The 21928-nt window shown below is 40.0% G+C and overlaps 1 protein-coding gene across 4 annotated transcripts in view; it reads right to left on the bottom strand.

Annotated features, from left to right (window-relative positions):
• Positions 1-21928, bottom strand: part of Veph1 (ventricular zone expressed PH domain containing 1) — a 255558-nt gene that overhangs the window by 166520 nt on the left and 67110 nt on the right. For all 4 annotated transcript variants that reach the window (XM_021158191.3, XM_021158192.3, XM_029474775.2 and 1 more), the window contains exon 6: positions 18247-18456. In XM_021158191.3, the coding sequence (XP_021013850.1) occupies positions 18247-18456 (210 nt within the window). The remainder of the gene's footprint in view (positions 1-18246; positions 18457-21928) is intronic.

Raw genomic sequence — 21928 nt, 5'->3', positions numbered from 1 at the left:
ACAAGAAGAACTATTCAAAGAATCAACCAATCAAGGAGCTGGTTATTTGAGAAAATCAACAAGATAGATAAACCCTTAGCCAGACTCACTAGAGGGCACAGGGAAAGCATCCTAATTAACAAAATCAGAAATGAAAAAGGAGACATAACAACAGATCCTGAAGACATCCAAAACACCATCAGATCCTTCTACCAAAGGCTATACTCAACAAAACTGGAGAACCTGGATGAAATGGAGAAGTTCTTAGACAGATACCAGGTACCAAAGTTGAATCAAGATCAGGTTAATGATCTAAACAGCCCTATATCCCCCAAAGAAATAGAAGCAGTCATTAATAGTCTCCCAACTAAAAAAAGCCCAGGACCAGATGGGTTTAGTGCAGAGTTCTATCAGACCTTCAAAGAAGATCTAATCCCAGTTCTTCACAAACTATTCCACAAAATAGAAACAGAAGGTACTCTACCCAACTCATTCTATGAAGCCATAATTACTCTGATACCTAAACCACAAAAAGACCCAACAAAGATAGAAAACTTCAGACCAATATCCCTTATGAATATTGATGCAAAAATCCTCAATAAAGTTCTTGCTAACCGAAACCAAGAACACATCAAAACAATCATCCATCCTGACCAAGTAGGTTTCATCCCAGGGATGCAGGGATGGTTCAATATACAGAAATCCATCAACGTAATCCAGTATATAAACAAACTCAAAGACAAAAACCACATGGTCATCTCGTTAGATGCGGAAAAAGCATTTGACAAGATCCAACACCCATTCATGATAAAAGTCTTGGAAAGATCAGGAATTCAAGGCCCATACATAAATATGATAAAAGCAATCTACAGCAAACCAGTAGCCAACATCAAAGTAAATGCTGAGAAGCTTGAAGCAATCCCTCTAAAATCAGGGACTATACAAGGCTGTCCACTTTCTCCATACCTATTCAACATTGTACTTGAAGTCCTAGCCAGAGCAATTCGACAACAAAAGGAGATCAAAGGGATACAAATTGGAAAAGATGAAGTCAAATTATCACTTTTTGCAGATGATATGATAGTATATATAAGTGACCCTAAAAATTCCACCAGAGAACTCCTAAGCCTGATAAACAGCTTCGGTAAAGTAGCTGGATATAAAATTAACTCAAACAAATCAATGGCCTTTCTCTACACAAAGAATAAACAGGCTGAGAATGAAATTAGGGAAACAACACCCTTCTCAATAGTCACAAATAATATAAAATATCTTGGCGTGACTCTAACTAAGGAAGTGAAAGATCTGTATAATAAAAACTTCAAGTGTCTGAAGAAAGAAATTATAGAAGATCTCAGAAGATGGAAAGATCTCCCATGCTCATGGATTGGCAGGATCAACATTGTAAAAATGGCTATCTTGCCAAAAGCAATCTACAGATTCAATGCAATCCCCATCAAAATTCCAAATCAATTCTTCAACGAATTAGAAAGTGCAATCTGCAAATTCATCTGGAATAACAAAAAACCTAGGATAGCAAAAACTCTTCTCAAGGATAAAAGAACCTCTGGTGGAATCACCATGCTGGACCTAAAGCTTTACTACAGAGCAATTGTGATAAAAACTGCATGGTACTGGTATAGTGACAGACAAATAGACCAATGGAATAGAATTGAAGACCCAGAAATGAACCCACACACCTACGGTCACTTGATCTTCGACAAGGGAGCTAAAAACATCCAGTGGAAGAAAGACAGCATTTTCAACAAATGGTGCTGGCACAACTGGTTGTTAACATGTAGAAGAATGCGAATCGATCCATTCCTATCTCCTTGTACTAAGGTCAAGTCTAAGTGGATTAAGGAACTCCACATAAAACCAGAGACATTGAAACTTATAGAGGAGAAAGTGGGGAAAAGCCTTGAAGATATGGGCACAGGGGAAAAATTCTTAAATAGAATAGTAATGGCTTGTGCTGTAAGATGGAGAATTGACAAGTGGGACCTCATGAAACTGCAAAGCTTCTGCAAGGCTAAAGACACCATCAATAAGACAAAAAAACCACCAACAGATTGGGAAAGGATCTTCACCTATCCTAAATCAGATAAGGGACTAATATCCAATATATATAAAGAACTCAAGAAGGTGGACTCCAGAAAGTCAAATAACCCCAATAAAAAATGGGGCTCAGAACTGAACAAAGAATTCTCACCCGAGGAATACAGAATGGCAGAGAAGCACCTGAAAAAATGTTCAACATCCTTAATCATCAGGGAAATGCAAATCAAAACAACCCTGAGATTCCACCTCACACCAGTCAGAATGGCTAAGATCAAAAATTCAGGTGACAGCAGATGCTGGCAAGGATGTGGAGATAGAGGAACACTCCTCCATTGTTGGTGGGATTGCAAGCTTGTACAACCACTCTGGAAATCAGTCTGGCGGTTCCTCAGAAAATTGGACATAGTACTACCGGAGGATCCAGCAATACCTCTTCTAGGCATATATCCAGAAGATGTCCCAACTGGTAAGAAGGACACATGATCCACTATGTTCATAGCAGCCCTATTTATAATAGCCATAAGCTGGAAAGAACCCAGATGTCCTTCAACAGAGGAATGGATACAGAAATTATGGTACATTTACACAATGGAGTACTACTCAGCTATTAAAAAGAATGAATTTATGAAATTCCTAGCCAAATGGATGGACCTGGAGGGCATCATCTTGAGTGAAGTAACACAATCACAAAAGAACTCACACAATATGTATTCACTGATAAGTGGATATTAGCCCAAAACTTAGGATACCCAAGATATAAGATACAATTTGATAAACGCATGAAACTCAAGAAGAATGAAGACCAAAGTGTGGACACTGTGCCCCTTCTTAGAATTGGGAACAAAACACCCAGGAAGGAGTTACTGAGACAAAGTTCGGAGCTGTGATGAAAGGATGGACCATTTAGAGACTGCCGTATCCTGGGATCCATCATTTAATCAGCTTCTAAACGCTGACACCATTGCATACACTAGCAAGATTTTGCTGAAAGGACCCAAATATAGCTGTCTCTTGTGAGACGATGCCGGGGCCTAGCAAACACAGGAGTGGATGTTCACAGTCAGCTATTGGATGTATCACAGGGCTCCCAATGGAGAAGCTAGAGAAAGTACCCAAGGAGCTAAAGGGATCTGCAACCCTATTGTTGGAACAACATGATGTACTAACCAGAACCCTGGAGCTCTTGTCTCTAGCTGCATATGTATCGAAAGATGGCCTAGTCGGCCATCAATGGAAAGAGAGGCCCATTGGACTTGCAAACTTTATATGCCCCAATATAGGGGAATGCCAGGGCCAAAAGAATGGGAATGGGTGGGTAGGGATGTGGGGGGCGCTATGGGGGACTTTTGGGATAGCATTGGAAATGTAACTGAGGAAAATATGTAATAAAAATTAAAAAAATTTAAAAAAAAGATTCCTGAATAGTGTTATTTTTATTTTTCTGTTTTGTTATCAATTTCACATCTAATGCACTCCAGTCAGTGTTCGCCACAGTCACTGTTGGTTTATGGACAGATCTGAGCACTGCTCACTAGTTCCTGTTTATCTAAATAATTTTAAAATTGCAGAAATAGAAGTGCAATTTCCATTGAATAAATATCCTTGATCCTTATGCCACTCTTCTTCAGAAAGCGGAGGCCATTACTTTAGAGAGTTGTGATAGCAATTTGCTAACCAATTAACCAGTTTTGACAAAGTAAACTGAAACATTACACCAGAAATTTTCTTGAACTGTCTGTAGAAACTCTGAAACTGTGGAACTGCCATTTCAAATGATTGGTCCTTTATTTGGCCAGACTAATCTGCTGTTTTTACTGTCACAACCACATAAGGACACCAAAAAGATCTGCAGCTGCCTGACCTCAGCCATGCCCACGTTCTACTTAAACACTTGAATAAAAGTTGATTAATTAAAGGCAGAACAATATTTGGTCTGCACTTTCTGGGCAGAACATCTTAAGTTACACCAGCAGAGGATATCACCTCAAGCAAGAAGGGGAAAAACAACCAAGGGAGGAAGAGGAGCCTGGCTGGGGTAAGGATGCCCAAGGTGAGACTGCTGGTGACCTCTGATTTAGTATATAACACCTGCTTCCTGGACAGATACCCAGCCCGTGCTTGCATGTTTTGAATAAAGTTTTCAAATAGAAAGGATTTATTTGTATTGGAACATAAAGTTTGAGAACACTTTGAGTTTAGCTATGGTTTGTTCTACAAGGGTTCACATACTGGGTGGGACTCAGTCTTCCAAAGAATAATATTTAGAGATGGTGGAGCCTTTGAGAGGTTGGTTGTGGAAGCACTGCCCTCAGAAGGGACTAACACCCATCTTGAGAGTCAATTGGGTCTCACCAGCATAGGGTGGACTGATAATTAAACAAAGAATGGGCTGTAATAAGGCAAGGTCATCGTATGTGTATTATCATAGGATTATAAATGGTGCTTAGGGGAAAAGAAGGAAGGTAGAGTATCTGGTGGTACACGGAAGTAGGGTACCATCAAATGCGTAGCTCAGATGCTTTTAAAAGACTTATAGCAGAAATAGAGATGGCTTGGAGGGATGAGCTGCAGTCCAATTGATCCATCCACAAAGTGTCCAGGTGCCCCTCAATTTGGCCATGTTCATACATATTGTTTCTAGGCAGGGATGTTCATTCAGGGGAAGAGAGATAACAAGAAACCAGACCTTACTTCTGGCACAAAAAGTTTTCTCAACTCACTTTCTCATTGTTCATGAAATTAATTATTTAAAATTTTGACTCAAAGGACACAGAAGCCACTGGCCTGTGGTTGTTCTGGTGACTGCTGGTTTGTTTGGGACTCTTAGTTATGCTCTTCTGAGATGAGAAAGCCATCATGGCTCTGAAAGACACCACTATTCCTGTGTATGCATCATTGCTTTGTGCAGAGGCCTGTGATGTCACCCCCCCATATTCTGATGCCTTCCCTACACACAGGGCCAGGAGCTAAGCCTCAGATATTTTGTTAGCAACCTAAAGAGGACTATGAAAGAATCCATGCCTAGATGAGGAGTGGAATTATGAGTGAGTCGAAGGAGAAATTTTATCCAACTCTTTCTAAAAGATTTTGATATGGCTCCGTACAATGGTTGTGAGATATAATCCATTGAAGATACGGAACTCTGTCTTACATTTGGAGATGTGTGGGGCATGTATGTGTTACAATGTATGTGTGGAGGTCAGAAGATAATTTTCAGGAGTCAATCCTCTTTTTTCCACCATTGGTCCTGGAAACTGACTTCAGATTGTCAGCTTGTCCAGAGAGGCCATCTTACTGGCCATTGTGGCCATTTACTTAAAGTTGTTCTTCCTCCAGATTCACCAACTCAATGTTGATTAGAAAAAGGCACTTTCCTTTAGGGAATGTCATGGTCAATTTTCTGTGTCAGTTTGACCAGGATTGAGAATAACCAGGTAGCTGGTAAGAGGTCATTTTTGGCCTGCATGTACTTCTGCACCTACACCTATGCACACATGCAATCCATTCACCACATTAATACACGTCACATTCCACACATCCATTCACCACATTAATACACGTCACATATTCATACATACACATGCAATCAGTAAAATATATGCACAGTACTGGCAAAGAAAGTAGATCCTAAAGGTTAATATATTCAAAAACTAGGGCACAATCATTTTTAAAGAGAATATTGAGGAAGCAATTATCCCATATCCCACTCCCAACATTGTCCTCCCTGGATAGTATAGAGAATGAACATAAATCTTAAATCTCTCTCTTGGCACCTCTGAATTGGAGACAAATAAATTAAATTCTTATTATGGGTGTGTGCACGCCATATCTTCTGTGTGGAGGTACAAATGACAGTGTGTGTTGGTTCTCTCCTTCCATCACCTGAGTCCTGGGTTCCTCAGAGTTGGTGGCAAGTTCCCTTAACTCTGAGTTCAATCATCAGCACAAAACATCATTTTATGATTTTAAAGGTGTCTTCTCTTTTACTCCTTGCTCGTGTCTTATTTCCTTGTATATTCTCTTGGGGTAATTAAATTGTTTTCTTCTCATTGATAAATAAGTACTACATTAGGATTTACAAGCATTTTAACAGTTTCAAACATAACACAATCCATGTAAAGGAGACCTTTCTACCTTTGCTATTTTAGTTTGTATGATTTTTAGGAACATGCAGAGTAATAAATCATGCCTAGGCAAAAAAAAAAAAAAAAAAAAAAGCCGTCTGGACAAAACAATTTTAAAAATAAATTTCAGTAATAAAAGTTAAAAAAACAGCTGATGAAAACAGATGTATCCTTTGTTTTGTATGAACCTCAAATTTTGTCAGATGGCAAAAATGAAGGATAAATTGGACTGAGTTCAACTCTACATTTGGCATAGAATACTAAGCAGAATTCCCCCCTCGAAGAAAAAGAAAATCAACGAAGTTTTTTATTTTTAAAGCAAGTATGGCTTAACATATTTAAGGCCAGAACTTTCTAAGTCTTTCTCAAAAACTTGTTTGAACAAAAACGATTTAGGATTTAAAATACTAACCAGAGATCGAAAGGTAGCTTAACTACCTGGGGGCTTTGAAAGAATAGTATACTGTGCAAATTAAGTCTTCATTTTTGATTGATTTTAAAGGGGAACAAGACATGGTCTTTCATCTAATAACCTTTTCCAATTTATAATTATTTTCTCTGAAATAGAACTCAATATGGCCACGTTTCTGTCTCACAACCCCCAACCCCTTCTTGTTCGGGGTGGGAGTTTACTCACAGGCATCTTTTCATTACTTTGGTCCCTCCAAACGCTTACAGATCCTAAACCTTAGAGAAGGCCATCTAATTTGAGCTTCAAACATAGTGTTCTGATTGATAACAGATTTAAGGGTTCTATAGTTCAGTTTTACTCTCTAAAAACTGGGGGCTTGGGAATGTAGCCTCTGAAAGATAGAGCTTTTGTGTGGACCCGGAATGTATGCCACTAGGCTAGAGTTTCCTCTCCCACACACAGCTCAGGGTCCCTCTCATGTAAATGACCTCTCATTGGCTATCCTGAACAATGGGTCCACTATTTCTTTTGCTCTAATTAAACATTTTTTTTGAAAGACCACTGGGGACACCGCACTGAAAAACTTCTGGTAATCTCAAAGCCACACACCATCCTTACTCATACAAGGATTTACTGGCTGAATGAGGGCCAAAACAAGAGTGAGGGAAAGTGCATAATTAATGGGGACCATTTTGGGGAAAGATGCTGTTGTAGGTCCAAAAAGAAAAAAGAAGAAAGAGAGGGAGGAGGGAAAGAGGGAGGGAGGGAGGAAGGAAGGGAAGGAAAGAGGTAGGGCAGAGAGAGACAGAGAGACAGAGACAGGAACAGAAAGAGACAGAGGCAGAGACAGAAAGAGGGAGAGAGGCAGAGAGGCAGAGAGGTAGAGAGAGACAGACTGAGAGAGAAAGAGGAAGGGAGAGAGAAAGACAGAGAGAGAGAGAGAGAGAGAGAGACAGAGACAGAGACAGAGACAGAGACAGAGACAGAGACAGAGAGACACAGAGAGAGGCAGATTGTACTTGTTTTTTCTTAGGTCAAAGAAATATGCATTTTTTTTTTGTTGTTCATCAATGAAAGCAACAACATAGTAAAAATTTAACTTAGCAAACTATATCAGTTACGATGGAACTCGCCACAATTCACTCATCACAGCATGAGTTCTGCTCATTATATAATTAGATATATGATACCCATTTTTTCTTTGTACTCATTTCAAAACAAATAGCCAGACTATCTTACCAGTGGAAGTTGGGATATGACTTCCCAAGCACAAGGTAGATTTGGGTGAATACATTTCACTACTCAGAAGAATGAGGTAAAGAAGCCACATTGTTTTCAGATGTTTACCTTGGAATCTTGCCTATTATCCATTCAGCTTTGTCTGCTGCAGTTTATTAATTTTGTCCCATAGCAACTGTGTTTTCACTGTGAGAGGCCTTAACTGAGTTAGCAGGGAATGAAGAAATGGATGGATAGATGAAAGCAACTTGCAGCTAAGAGGATGGAGCTGTGAAGGTAGCTACGATCCCCGGAGAGAAAAACATTTGAAGAGCTCTTTTCTGAAGCAAATTTCCAAATTTCTCTTTCTAGATTGCTTTCCATGTATCTAAGTGTTGGCCATTGAGTAAAGCTGTTCAGGAACAGCAAAATCATGGAACTGACATCTGGAATGGATGCAATGTTTGACCTCATCATCTCTCCAAAGAGCAGAGTCACCTCATGGTACCCAGCCTTCCACTGCACTCACTGTACAGGATACTAAAATCCATGCTTCTCAGCTCTGTGCTCATTCTCACTTCCTATGACGGAGACAAGGTAAACCATTGCCTTCAGGAAACATCTGTACGGTTACTGCTTGCCCCCTTCCCCCTCCACCCCTTCAGATAATCTGTCTTTCCCAATCATGAAGGAGTTGGTGGTACCTGTGTTCTAAATGTTTATCTCCTAACAGCATGTTGAAATTTAATCGCCACTCTAATGGCTTAATAGTTTTTTAAGTTTGAAGGCATAAGACCTTTAAGATACGATGAATCTGTGAGGTTAGGATCTGCTCTTATCAATGGAACAGCGATGCTCTTATTTGGGAAAGGTTCCTTACAAAAGGACATATTTGGAATCCATTTGTCTTTTTGACCCCGTGTTTGGAAAGGTCAAACAAAAAGAATGTCGTAGTGAGTAATTATTTGCTCTTCCTTGATCTTGGGCTTCCCAGCTCTTGAACCGTGAGTCAAGAGTTTCTCTTAATTATCGATTAACCAGCCTGTGGTATTCTGTTATAGCAGTAAGGAAATTTACAGGAAAAAATTAAGCACCACTTAAAGAAGAGCTTATTTGGGCTTACAGTGCTGGGACTATGTTCCCTCCCAGCAGGAAAGACATGAAGGCAGGAGGCAGCTGGTCTCTGCTTTCTGTTTTTAATTCAGCCTGAGACCCTAGTCTCTGGAAATATACCCACTACACTTAGAGTAGGTCTTCCCCACCTAAACTAATCTAAACTAGACCTCCCAGAAACGCCCAGGCATTTGTTTCCATAGTGATTCTAAACCTTTCAAGTTGATCAGAGTGGACATACATTGCAGTGATGGGAGACTGAGAATTGCTCCTTTCACTTGTGTGAATGAACTGTTAGTTATTTAACCTGTGGGATCCATGGCACACTGAAAATGGGAAAATCTCCTCAGTCCAATTCAATTTGTTGATTCACTGTTCTGGAAAATACTGACTTTCCATTCATGTCAGCTTTCTTAAAGGTAACCGTCTCGTCATTTGCCTATTTTTTTTTTTAACAAAAAAAACAAACCAGTGTGAAGATGTGAGACTTTCCCCACTGTGACTGTGATTTCTTATGTGTATACAATCATGCTGGACCATATAAGGATGAACTATACAGTATGAAAACATTTCATGTTTTCATGTCTTTCCTTACAGGGCTTTAGTTCAGACCAGGTGAACCAGTACCAATTCTTCAACACACAGCAAAATATAATCAACTTAAATGTTCTGAAAAACAAGAAAGGATGAAACGTAATGTCAATTCAACACTATATAGCCATAGATTTGCAGCAGAATGCATCTGTTTCCAGGTGCCCTCATATCTTTTTGAGAATCCAAAAGGCTGTATGCAAAAGCGTCTTGGAGAAGCAAGTACTATGGTACACCGTGTGTTTCCTGTGGATATTTCCTTCTTCTTCCATAATTTTGTCATCTTACCAGCCAAATTAATAACACTGTCTCAAGCCTCCTATGTAGGGTTACTTCTTTCTTTTCTTGACCAGTTCAAACTTCATAACAGAAAGTATAAAGTTAAATTTCAGATTTCTGTTTACATCTCTCTTGTCCTATTCCCTATGGACTTCTCTAGGGCAGGGACCACCAGTTTCTTCTTGATGTTTTTTTTTTTTTTATCACATTTAGTAGGACTGGTGCTTAAATCAGGGAGCAAGGAATATTAGCACCTTTATATGAAAGATATATATTACACTTTGTTAGGCGTTTACTCTTACTATTATTAATAGTATGAGTTCTTTTCATAATATAATTATAATACATATGCTCAGAGACTGGAGTGTTGTTGACTGTTTACCAATGGTGATGTGTATTCTTGGTTTTCAACTTGACTGCATCTGGAATTAACTAAAATCCAAGTGGCTAGGCACACCTGTGAGGGATTTTTCTTGATTCATTTATTTGAAGTGGAAATAAACACACTAAATCTAAATCTTTCCAGGTGAATAGATGCACCCTAAATCTGAGCCATACCTTCTGGTGGGAGCCGATACCAAGGACATGGTAGAAGGAGGTGCTTGCTTCTTTGCCTGCTTGCTCACACTCTTGCTGGAAGCTTCAGTCTTTCACTAACATTAGAGCCTACTTCTTTGGAACTCCAGTTTATACCAAAGACCATCTGAGATGCATAGCCTTGTGGACTGTAAGCTACTCCAATAAATTATATATAATATATATATATATATATATATATATATAATATATATATTTCTCTAGAGAACCCTGACTTAACACCTAATACACACAGAGTTAGGTCCAATTCACAGCAAAAATGAAAAGGAAGGAAGAAAAGTATTTCTATTTCAGAAAAACAGGTATCTTCTTAACCAACTGATGATGGTTTTATAGATTTAGATCACTGGCAGCTGGCACCAACCAACAATTTACTTCTAAATCAAACAAACCCTACTTCTTCTTAGCCAGGTTCACTATCCCTGGGGAAGCTGAGGTTTCTGGTCATAGCAGAAACCATTCCTCTAGTTTGACTATTACAGTTCTCATATTCTTCAGTCTTGATTTGCATACTGACGGTGTACACTGACTACCACCTCCACTCTGCAGGATGTTTTAGACCAGCCAGGAAGAGGATAGTAATCTGGCTTTCAGTTGCCTTTGTTATTCTTTTCCTTTCCCTCCTGAAACTCTTTTGGTAGGGCTTCCGGATGTCGCAGAAATGCAACCCGGGCAAAATGTGTGTCATTTCTCTATTTGAAAAGGATCCATGACTCTGAGCCCAGAGAGGATGTAATAAGCATATCCTGGTGCTTGGCCAGGATATTCTAGCCAGTTAGAAAAACAAGACAGAGGGCACAGGGCTTACCGCCCATGACGGTTATGACTGAACTTTGGGGCAGGCCACTTGACCCTTCACAGGTGCAGCCTCGTGGTTGGCAGGTAAGGAAAAACAAGTGCTTATAGCATCCTTCCTTTAGCTATGAGAACACTTCATCTCTGTTTTTATGCAAAGGTCAGCTGCCTTCTAGCTCTGAAATGGACTCAAAATACAGTGGCAGAGCATGTGGCAATGCTGGATCAGCGTTCTAAGACCAAGCTTAATGAGGATGTGCCTGGCAAAGAAAAGCAGCTTTAGTCCATCGACATGAGACTAAGATAGGTGAAGAGAACCCAGATTCTTTTGACTTCAAAACTCAAGTTGCCTTCTCAAGAAAAAAAAAATCAGTTCCTGAAGGAGTCTTTTTCATGTTTATTAATGTTAAGGAGAAGAGGTGTGATAACTATGATACCCTTAAAAATGTACTGAGACCCTTTGCATGGCCAAGGCTTATGAAATAAGCAAAACCCCCCAAAACATGGAAATTGAAACAACATTCAATTTTTATTCTCCTTGGACAAGACTATGACCCCACTTTGGATTCAGTTTAGCTCCCTTTAGATCTTACTAATGAGACTTTAGAGCTAATATTTGCTATGAGTACAGTGAATTACGGTATTGTCTGTGGGGAGCTGAAATCACTTGCCATTTGTAGAATGCAGTGCATTTCCAGTGTCCCAAGAACTAAAGGTGAAACCCATGAAATTTTCCCTTTTTGTTACTCTTATTTTCTCCAGGAATAATGTGTAGCATTATAAATATTAATATACAGCAGACATTGCATAGAGTGGTTGCTTGTTTAAAAAGGGTGGTAATCAGCTCTGCCCTCCATCTGTAATGATGCCTGCTGTCTCTGGTGATTTGTTCTAACTCTTCACTCATAGGTTGACTTCTCCCACATATACCCATCCATTCAGCCTTATAGCACCTATGACAAAACCAGCCATTTACATGACTGCTTTCATCCCTAATGAAAAAGGATCAGACAACAAGAGGGTCAGAAAGTACTGTCATCTGTTGGTTGTTTATTATTTTCTAGACACTGATTTGCAGTTTACTTCATTAAACTCTCACAACAATCGTATGACCTGACTAATGTCACCAATTCACAGTTTGAAAATGAGGAAAGGGAGTCAAGAAAAGTGGTATGAACTTAGCCAAGGCCAAATAGCCGGTAAGTGACTGAGTTAGGATTGAAATTGAGGTAAGTGGGCATCGGATCTCACAGTCCACACCTGATACAGTGCAAATGGCTGCAGAGTACGTATGCAAGTTCATTCGTGAGACATCCTTGCTGGTGACCATCACACTGTCTACAGAGATGAATGGATCCCTTGCAGCTATACTCCTGAGAATTTTCAGTCTGGGGATCTTAGTCACTCATTTTCATATTCCATTCAGAATTGTCTTTCATGTAGGTTACCGATCAAGGAGGCAGGGTCCTTTGGTATCATAGATGGCCATGTCTTTAACACATGCTTTCTGGATATTGGTCCGTGTCCTCACTTTGTCACTTTTCACTTGTTAGATACCAGGGATAAATTGCATAAGTTATAAATTTTTCCATCCTCCATGTTAATATCATATCACCCTCCATTTTTAAATGATTCCTCCATTTATTGAATTACTATAATAATAACTATAATAATAGAGAATGAACCTAGGACAATGCTATTTACCTGATAGCATTGTACTATTAGCCCCAGGCCTCACCTTATTTTTCATTGATTCTCTCTCTCTCTCTCTCTCTCTCTCTCATATATATATATGTATATATACATATATATATATATATATATATATATATGTAACAGTGTGATTTGATTATTTCCCTCTCTTGTTATAACTATATCCCATATATGAATTAGAGGATGATGTTTTCAAACAAAAGTTCAAATAAGAATCCAGCATTCAAATCATTATTTAATAGTACTCCTGGGTACGCATTCATTCTTTTGTTCACAAGTGAATTCAGGTGATGTTCTAATTAGCATTCACTGTCAAGCCAAGAACTTGACAGAGCCAAGAATCTTCTCTAAAAAGTGCCCTGATGAATGTCTTTATCAGGTTAGAGTTGTCTTGATTATTAATTGATGCAGGAGGGCCTAGTCCACTGTGGGCTCTCCTTAGAGAGTTGGGCTTGATTGTATAAGAAACTAGCTAAGCATGAGCCCATAAACCAGAAAGCCATCCAGAAAGTGAGTTAGCGAACAGTGCTGTTGCTTGATTCTTGTTTATAAGTGTCTGCCTGGAACCCCTTCCCTGACTTTCCTTAATGATGAATTGTGACCTAGAAGAGTAAGACTTACTCCCCAAGCTGCTTTTTGGTCAGAGTGTTTTATCACAGCCACAGAAGAAACTACAACAGGTGGATACGAGATGACTCATATTCTCTGGACTCTCAGACCCTGGAGGAGAAACAGACCTGGCTCAGCAAGGATATATAAAGTGTATCTCTAGTGTTGTGGGAGTATAAAGTATGGGGACTCACTTTCCTAAGGAAGCTTTCAAGAATTCACATAAGGGACAACATTTGATCTAGGGTAGGAAAGTTAAGTAGGAGAGGCGGGTAAGACTATCCAGTCAGAACAGATTGTAAAGACCATGATGTATGCTGAAACAAGCTGTATTGAGGGAAGTATTGAAGTCTACAGCAAGAGTCAAGAGACAAGAGAAAGTTAGAAGCAGAGGCTGGGGTGGGCTGAAGACAAATATTTTGGTAGTTTCCTATAATAGTAGATGAATCTAGGGAAGAGAAGTGGGGCCATGTTATCTTTGGGAATAGAAGAGGTAGCCCCAGGAGAGATGCAGTGGAGTTGGAAGAAGCCCTCCCCACTGGCCTTCTCCACCATAGGCAGGGTTATTATGTTGCAGATGCTGCTGCCTTGTTGTCTGTTGAAACTCAGCAAGCACTTGCTACAGGCCAAGTACTTAGACAAACTGCCCCATTGTATGCTTAGGGGTGGGTCCTGAGAAGTTATTTCTGCTGTTATGGGGTGCTCCACCTCAATCTTTTTTTTTGTTGTTGTTGTTTTTGGGTTTTTTTGTTCGTTTGTTTTTTGAGACAGGGTTTCTCTGTGTAGCCCTAGCTGTTCTGGAACTTACTCTGTAGACCAGGCTGGCCTTGAACTCAGAAATCTGCTTGCCTCTGCCTCCCAAGTGCTGGGATTAAAGGCGTGCACCACCACTGCCCGGCTAACCTCAATCTTCTTAAGGAAGGGGAAAAAGGACCCTTATATTTTTTTGCTATGGTTAGGATGAGTTTATTAAATAACTATTTTTATGTGTTTATTTACTTTAACTGAATATCCCAAAGGAGGAAAGTAAATCCTCAAATGATGGAAAACTGATAGGCTCTTTACTGGGTGGAGTAGGGCTGCCCACGGAGCATGTTTCTCTGCCCTGGTACCTTCCACTTGAACTCTCCATGCAATAAGTATGATTCAGATGCAAGTCCAAGCTTGGAGATGGTCTCCCACAATGACCCAAGCACAACACAGCAACTTAGCATGCTCCATTTTAATTTGGCCAGAAAAGATTTCCAAGTTAAATTTTCAAGACCAAGGAAACTGGGTTTATAGAATTTTTGTATTTGGTTGTATGCACACAACTTTCTTCTGCTGGTCAATACAGATAGGAAAATTGTGGTGCTGCTGTCAAGCTGTTGAAACAGTTTGCCCAACTAGATGGACCCTGATTTAACAGACAATCACATCCAGTCTGGTTCTTAGCAGCCATGTACAGATCTTATGCCTGGATTCACACAGACACAGAAGTTTAGACATGAGTCAATTAATAACATTTGACTCTACCCAATGGCCATCTCAGGTGATGACTACATACTGTCTGGAGGCTACTGCTAGAATTTAGACAGTAAACAGGGACCTAACAGGAGGCTCTCTCCACTCAGCTCCAGTTTATACATCTCAGAATTTGGAATAAGATCCCGAATTTGGTTTGACATTTCTGTGTTTCTATAATGTTTTGGATTATAAGCTGATAAACTGAAGTCTGAATACAATGGAAATGTTTACTTGGGTGTCAAAGGGAAAAATTCTAATTAAGTTAGTTTTAAATAAGATCAAATATAGGCTCAACAAGAGTCTCATGGGGGTAGGGCTTACAAAGGTCACATGACTGTCTTTACTGAACACCCACAATCATCCCATGTCTTATGTAGTCACTTGCCCCACCAGTTTCCTGTGTCCCGAGTCCTCTACACAAGGAGCAGTGGAGCAAAGATTTTTGCTTCTCCCTTTATATTATTTTCTCATAGGTGCCCAGGATGCTCTATTGGATGTCTGTCTTCATGCTGATTCTCCATGTGTTTTAGTGAAACTCTCTGTTTCTTTTTTGAAAGAGCCTGGATGAAAATGCACAGGCAGATGCCTCCAGCTGATCAGTGCTAGCCTTAGACAGTGTGGCAGTACAAGCTTATCTTTATGGAGAAGACCAAATACATTCAAACTCAACAATAGCTCAGACCTTATTCCTGAGACACAGGAGCTGGAGAATTTGTTAAAATTTCAACTTTAAAGCTAATCAAGGACTTTGGAATGGTATTATTTTCAATAATAGGAATACATAGGAAGGAACATTATTTTTGAGGAGAGGCTGTTTGGCATTTGTAGAAAACCCTGTTAGGCTGGTCCTAAATGAAATGCAGCAATGAAATAAAAGAAATCAGAGCTAGAAAGGAGGTGACCCTAAGTAAAGCTATTTCTTTTAGGAGAAAAAGAAAACAGATTCACAGAAACAAGACAACCTGACTAGTTACACAGAAACTATGGCTGATCTTTCATGACTCCTGTTTATCTTGATTATCTGAGATTACCATTGGGATCAGGACGACAGATAAGAGCCTCTTCAGTGTGTAGGTACTACCTACCATGATCAGATTTATTCTATTTAGTTAATGACATGTTAAAAACAGAAACAAGATGACGTTGGATTGTCTGGAAGAGAATTTCTATTTTCCTTCCCTTTCATGTTGGTTGAGATTCTGGCTTGATGGGTGGAGATGGTATTCTATTTCATGAGATGGAAACCATATGCTGGTTTTGTTCATGGATAGTAGAAGACACAAATGAATGAGAAATGACGATCTTTCAGCCCTCTGTACTAGTGGGTTTGGTATCCATGTATTCAACCAACTGTGAGTCAATATTTGAGAAAAAAATCCATCTTCCCTGAACACATACAAAGGTGTTTTTTGTCAGTTTTCTAAACAATATAGTATACCATTACACATAGAGCATGTTCAGTGTGATAGGTATTTGTATATTATCTAGAGATGGTTTAAACAATATGGAAAGGTGTTATGGTTTTATGGCAACATTTGGCCACTTGACATAGGAACTAAGAATATCTATTGATTTTTGCATCCTTGGGATCTTGGACCTGAACCTTTAAGGATACAGAAGGAAAAACGTACACCTTGGGTTTTCCATAGCTACCTCTTTCTTCCTTTGCATACTCAGAATCACACCAATGTCACACCCACTCTTTCTTAATTTAGTGTTAGATCAGGCAGTGATGTGGATAGCATTTTTTTGTTTGTTTTGTTTTTCACTGAATATGTTTTAAAGAGAAACTTAGCCACCTCCTGCATGTATTACTGCACATAAGTGAACCATAAATGCATTTATGACAAAATAATTACTACTTTGTGCAAAAGGGTACAGTTTAAAATATTTCTCACACATCTAAGGCCTATGTATGTATGTATGTATGTATGCATGTATGTTTTTATGTATGTATGTATGTATGTATGTATGTATCTTCCTATCTATCTATCTATCTATCTATCTATCTATCTATCTATCTATCTATCTATCTATCTATTTTCTGGTCCTTTCAATGAACTACAAGGTCAACAGATTCTGTCAGAAGGTATCAGAACCCATGGACCCAGAGTTATGGATGGTTTGTGAGTTATCATATGGGTTCGTGGAATCTAACCTGGGTATTCAAGAGCAGCCAATGTTCCTAGTACCCATGCCATCTCTTCAGGCCCTCTCTGATTTTTAGAAAACTTTATCTAATACAGAATCAAGGCACTATATTAGATGAACTATGGGATTCATTAAAATATTGGGCAATTTAATATTTATTTAATTGATAGTTGTGTGTAGGTCAGCTAATTAAAAACTTCCATTTTGTATTTACTCTTATTTTTAATAGATAAATTAAAATTCTGAATCCCAATGTCAAGTCAGCAGATATACACAATTCCTATGTGTTTTCATGTGCCCAGCCTTTAGAAGTTGGTCTCCTAGATGCACTCTTCATTGTTTAATACCTACAAAGTCTGATGGAGTCCTACTGCTCTTACAAGACTCCCTTATGCAAATATTTACACTAGAACTTTTAAACATCCACAAACATGCATTTCCCTCTCCCAAATAACATCACCCAGAGTGCTTGGAGCACTTTATGACATGGTGTCTCTGGGCTCTCAGGATGTACGGTATCTCTGAGACCTACCTGCTCAGTCTCCTGGGCTAAGCACAGCTACAGCAGGGAATGTGATGAGCCCCTGCTAAGAGCTGTTGGTATTACAAAGTGGTCTTGAGTATGTCAAAATGTTTTCTTCTATTTTAATCCTGTTTCTACATCAAGGGACACACTAGCAATAGAATTCTTAATTCTGGAACCTTCTACAGACCCATGTTACATTGATCCAGAGGGTCATGGTGACACAAAAGTTTCAAAAGAGACATGGACTCTCAGAAATGCCTGGACAACTTTGGAGGTTAGAGATGTTTCTAAAGGATTCAAGGAGACAGAAAGCAAAGAATGACTCAAGGAAGGAAGGGAAGTAAGAAGGAAGCCAAAAAGGAAAAGAGGAAGGAAGGAAGGAAGGAAGGAAGGAAGGAAGGAAGGAAGGAAGGAGGGAGGGAGGGAGGGAGGGAGGGAGGGAGGGAGAGAGGGAGGGAGAGAGGAGGGAGGGAGGTTGGAGGGAGGGAGGGAGGGAAAGAGGGAGGGAGGGAGGGAGGGAAAGAGGGAGAGAGGGAGGGAGGGAGGGAGGGGAGGAGAGTTGCCAAACTTACTTCATCCACATGACCAACAGCACCAAAGATCCTCGCCATCTGTCCAGTGAGGTAGGGGAATTGCTCTGCAATCTCTTTCAGCATCGGGAGGAAACTGTTCAAGGCCAGTGGCTCATGGCCTGCTATTTCTATGAGAATGTTTAGGATGATGTCATTATAGGTTGAATTCTTCAAACTTCTGATCAGGAAAGGAACACATTTCTGAACCACCTGCACAGAGAGAGGAGAGGAGGGAGGGAGAAAGAAATGATAAAGAGAAATGTTAGTCAAATCAGAATCACTTTCCAGAGAAACCTTTGTTGAGACAGTCTCATACTGTAGTCTAGCTAGACTCAGTTTAAAACAATTTTCCCGACTAGGCCTTCTGAGTGCTAAGATTACAGGGACATGGACAGCAACATATTGAATACTAAATCAGGAGGCAAAAATCCTGGGGTTATTAAACTCATGGTAAATCTCCTGACGTTGGAATCTAAACTTTACAATAAAACCATCTGCACCCAAGTCTGTGTTCTTTATAAGGCACAATCTGCTATTGAAATGTGAAGTCCACAAAGTTCCCATGTCACTGATGCCCAAACCAAGCTTTGATGAGCTACACAAAAAGCATTCTTCCAGCAACTACCAGAGCTGCGGTTGAAGGACAGCCAGTGAGTAAGAGGCCCGTGTTGATTTTACTAAAGCCTCCAGTTTGGGGAAATTCTGTTCAAAAATGCTTCATGGTAGGGACAAGAGAGCTGGAAGGTTCATGGTAAGCTGGAAGGGTTTCTCAGTTATTCTCAGTCTCCAGTTTTACTAGAGAATGTCAAGATAAGATATAATTATTAAAGCAAAATGACTTCCACCATAATCCCAGTGCTTAGTAATGCCTTTATGAATATAAGAATTAAATAATTCCTACTAGAAAATATGACATTCTGTGGAATGTAGTGACTAATACACACATATGGAAAGGAAGCCATGGGTAGAATTACTAACTGGGATAAACCAGGTAGTTTTGAGATAACTAAAATCATCCTCTGTATAGATTTAAACTTCATTCATTCATTCATTCATTCATTCATTATTCACTCATTCAAGTCCTTTGGAAGATAAGAACATGGCTAGTTCCTGAGAAGTCATACATCCGCAGTTCTATAAATGTTGCCTGTGTATTTGGGAGGGATTGCATGTCCTTCAGGAGATACCATGAGAGGTCTCTGGTGCATACAGCAAAAGTGTCAGCCAACCGCTCTGGGTCAGGGCAACATACCTGACCTGAGGCATTTGGAAATGGAAAATGCTCACACATTTCCTGCTCATTCTAGAAAACTCTATTTCCCAGCCCTTGCCCTTCAGGTCCTGTTTCTGGAACAACAAGGAGTGTGACACCTGGTGTTTCTAAACATGCCGATTTTGTGTTTTAACTCCAACTGCATAGCCCAAGCCCACAAGACTATGTCATCCGCCTGTCCCTTCATATAAAAAAGGAAAAAGGAAAGGGAGGGGTGGAAGGATAGAAGGAGAGAAAAAGAAATGAGGAGAAAAAGAGTAAAGGAAAAAAAGATTTTTAAAAGCAGACAAGCAGGCACCATGAAAATAAATTCCCCCATTCCCTGAGGGATGTGGATGAAGCCATAGAAGGCCCAGAAAGCAGAACCATCTTGAATACTGTCAACAGCAACCATGACTTTATACATGAAACAAGAGCGGAGTATTTCTCTGTGAATCCTAATAAAGCTAAGTTTATTATGATGATGATAGAAAAGCAAGATATTTCAAAGTTTGTCCAATACATGAAAGCAAAGTGGTACCCTGGCAGGAGAATTTCAATTTCCATATACAGGGTCCCGTCTCCAGGGCCACCTCATTGGGTTGACTTCATGTCTGGCAGAGAGTCCCATGTCTGCTGTGAGCAGAGCAGTCACAGAGACAATGCAGATGGCAGGCACAGAGGAAGCAGACATGGCTCTCTTCCCCTTGTGGCATGCCTCTGAAAGAATTCTCCAATGGCCTCCTTGCCTGGCTTGTCTCCCCATCCCTCATGAGCTAACCTCTTAACTGCCCCCAGAATACCTTGTCCTAAAACTTCAGTTTGATGCTATCAAGATTCCCTCATGATCCAGAGCCAGAAGCCCAATGCCGGGGCCTTAAGCATCTTCACTTAGGGTCTTTCTGCTTCCTCTCCCCCATGGCCAAACTTCCTGGTACCCACTGCTGAAAGCAGAAGGAAGTACCTGCTTCCTCATTTGAATTTCTGCCCACCCTATAGACAGAGGGCCTGGGCTAGCACCCTGCAACCAGATACCCAAATATTCAGCAGCCTTTAAGATATAATCCTCCTGCCTGGTAAATGAGCCTTGCAACAGTCTGAGATGCTTAATTTTGATTTAGCATCTCTGCCCTGCTTATATGAAGTAGGGAGAGATGACTCAACCCTCTTTTTTTCTACCCTTACCTTGTTCCACCTGGCTATCCCAGGCTAATTTAAGCAACCTCTCAGGAATATGAGGTCACTTAACAGTGTAATGTAGATCCAAAAAAAAAAAAATCTCCATAATATATGTTAAGAATGAGAATAGCTTGAAGCCCTGTTTCCAGGAGGGGATCCCCTCAGGGAAATTTCTCGCAGTTCTGACAGCTCATCTCACAGCTAAATCTACTTACAAGCATTTTCTGGCCTTTGTTCCACATTTCCTACGATAAATTGTACAATTGCAATAGGAAAGGTAGAGAAAACTAAGAACTTTTGCTCTTTAATTCTCACCTAAAGTGCAAACAAACCCATTCCTTTTTATCGATTCCTGAATCCTGATTTTTTTTAAAATGTAAAATAAGCAAGCAAATGACTCAGAAGGGCTCTAGTCAGTCATACTCTTAGAGTGGCTTGTGCTGGAATGAACGGACCCAGTCGTGCAGAAGCATCAGGGGCAGGTTTAAGGTGTCTAGGAAAATTCCTAGGCTCTAGTGCCCTGGGCTGTATTTAGTGAGGGGTGGGTTTAAGGTGGGGCACAAGAAGGGGAAGCATGAACAAAACTGTCCAAAGCAAGCAGCCGGAGTGAATCCCAGCCTTGAACTCTGGTTTTTCCTGGACACTAGTTGTTTTTCTTTCCACCCCCTCATAGCAGTTCATAATGTGGCCTCACAACAGAGTTGAAAGTTTGTGGAAACCTCTCTGCAAAGCCAAGGGTACCTTAAGAACAGGGTCATCTGAAAATTATTGACATTTCAAGACCTGTATATTAAGTAGAAGGCAATGTGTGTGTGTGTGTGTGGTGTACTAACACTTAAATTAGTCCTCTGGCAAAATTTTCTAGTTAATCCAGACTTCATTAATTTCTAGAAATCTTTGAAAATGACTGCCATTCCTTTTGTTTATGACTTCTTTCCTCCACAATGATGTTCTGGTAAAGAGGTTCTTCTGTGCAGACTGCTTCTAAAGCGTCGTCTCTCTATTCCTTTGCTCAATCTTCTTCATGTTTTGTAAATGACTTCAAGTAATTATGCCAAATGACCCCTGGGCATTGTGGGCATGGCGACTGGCCTGGTGGATGATGTATGCGGTGTTGTAAGATTTGGCACGAGAATAGGAATGTTCTACTCTGTTGTGTGAAACCCAGGAAATGACCAGTTCCTCTGGGTCTGAATAGTGAGGAGGGAAGACTTTCACTTGCCTCTCTCTGTCACTCATCTTTGCATGCCT

This window comes from Mus caroli, unplaced genomic scaffold (genome assembly GCF_978045245.1).
Source record: "Mus caroli unplaced genomic scaffold, Mus_caroli_1 scaffold_3, whole genome shotgun sequence".
NCBI lineage: Eukaryota > Metazoa > Chordata > Mammalia > Rodentia > Muridae > Mus > Mus caroli.
This window is presented reverse-complemented; position numbering and strand designations above follow the sequence as displayed.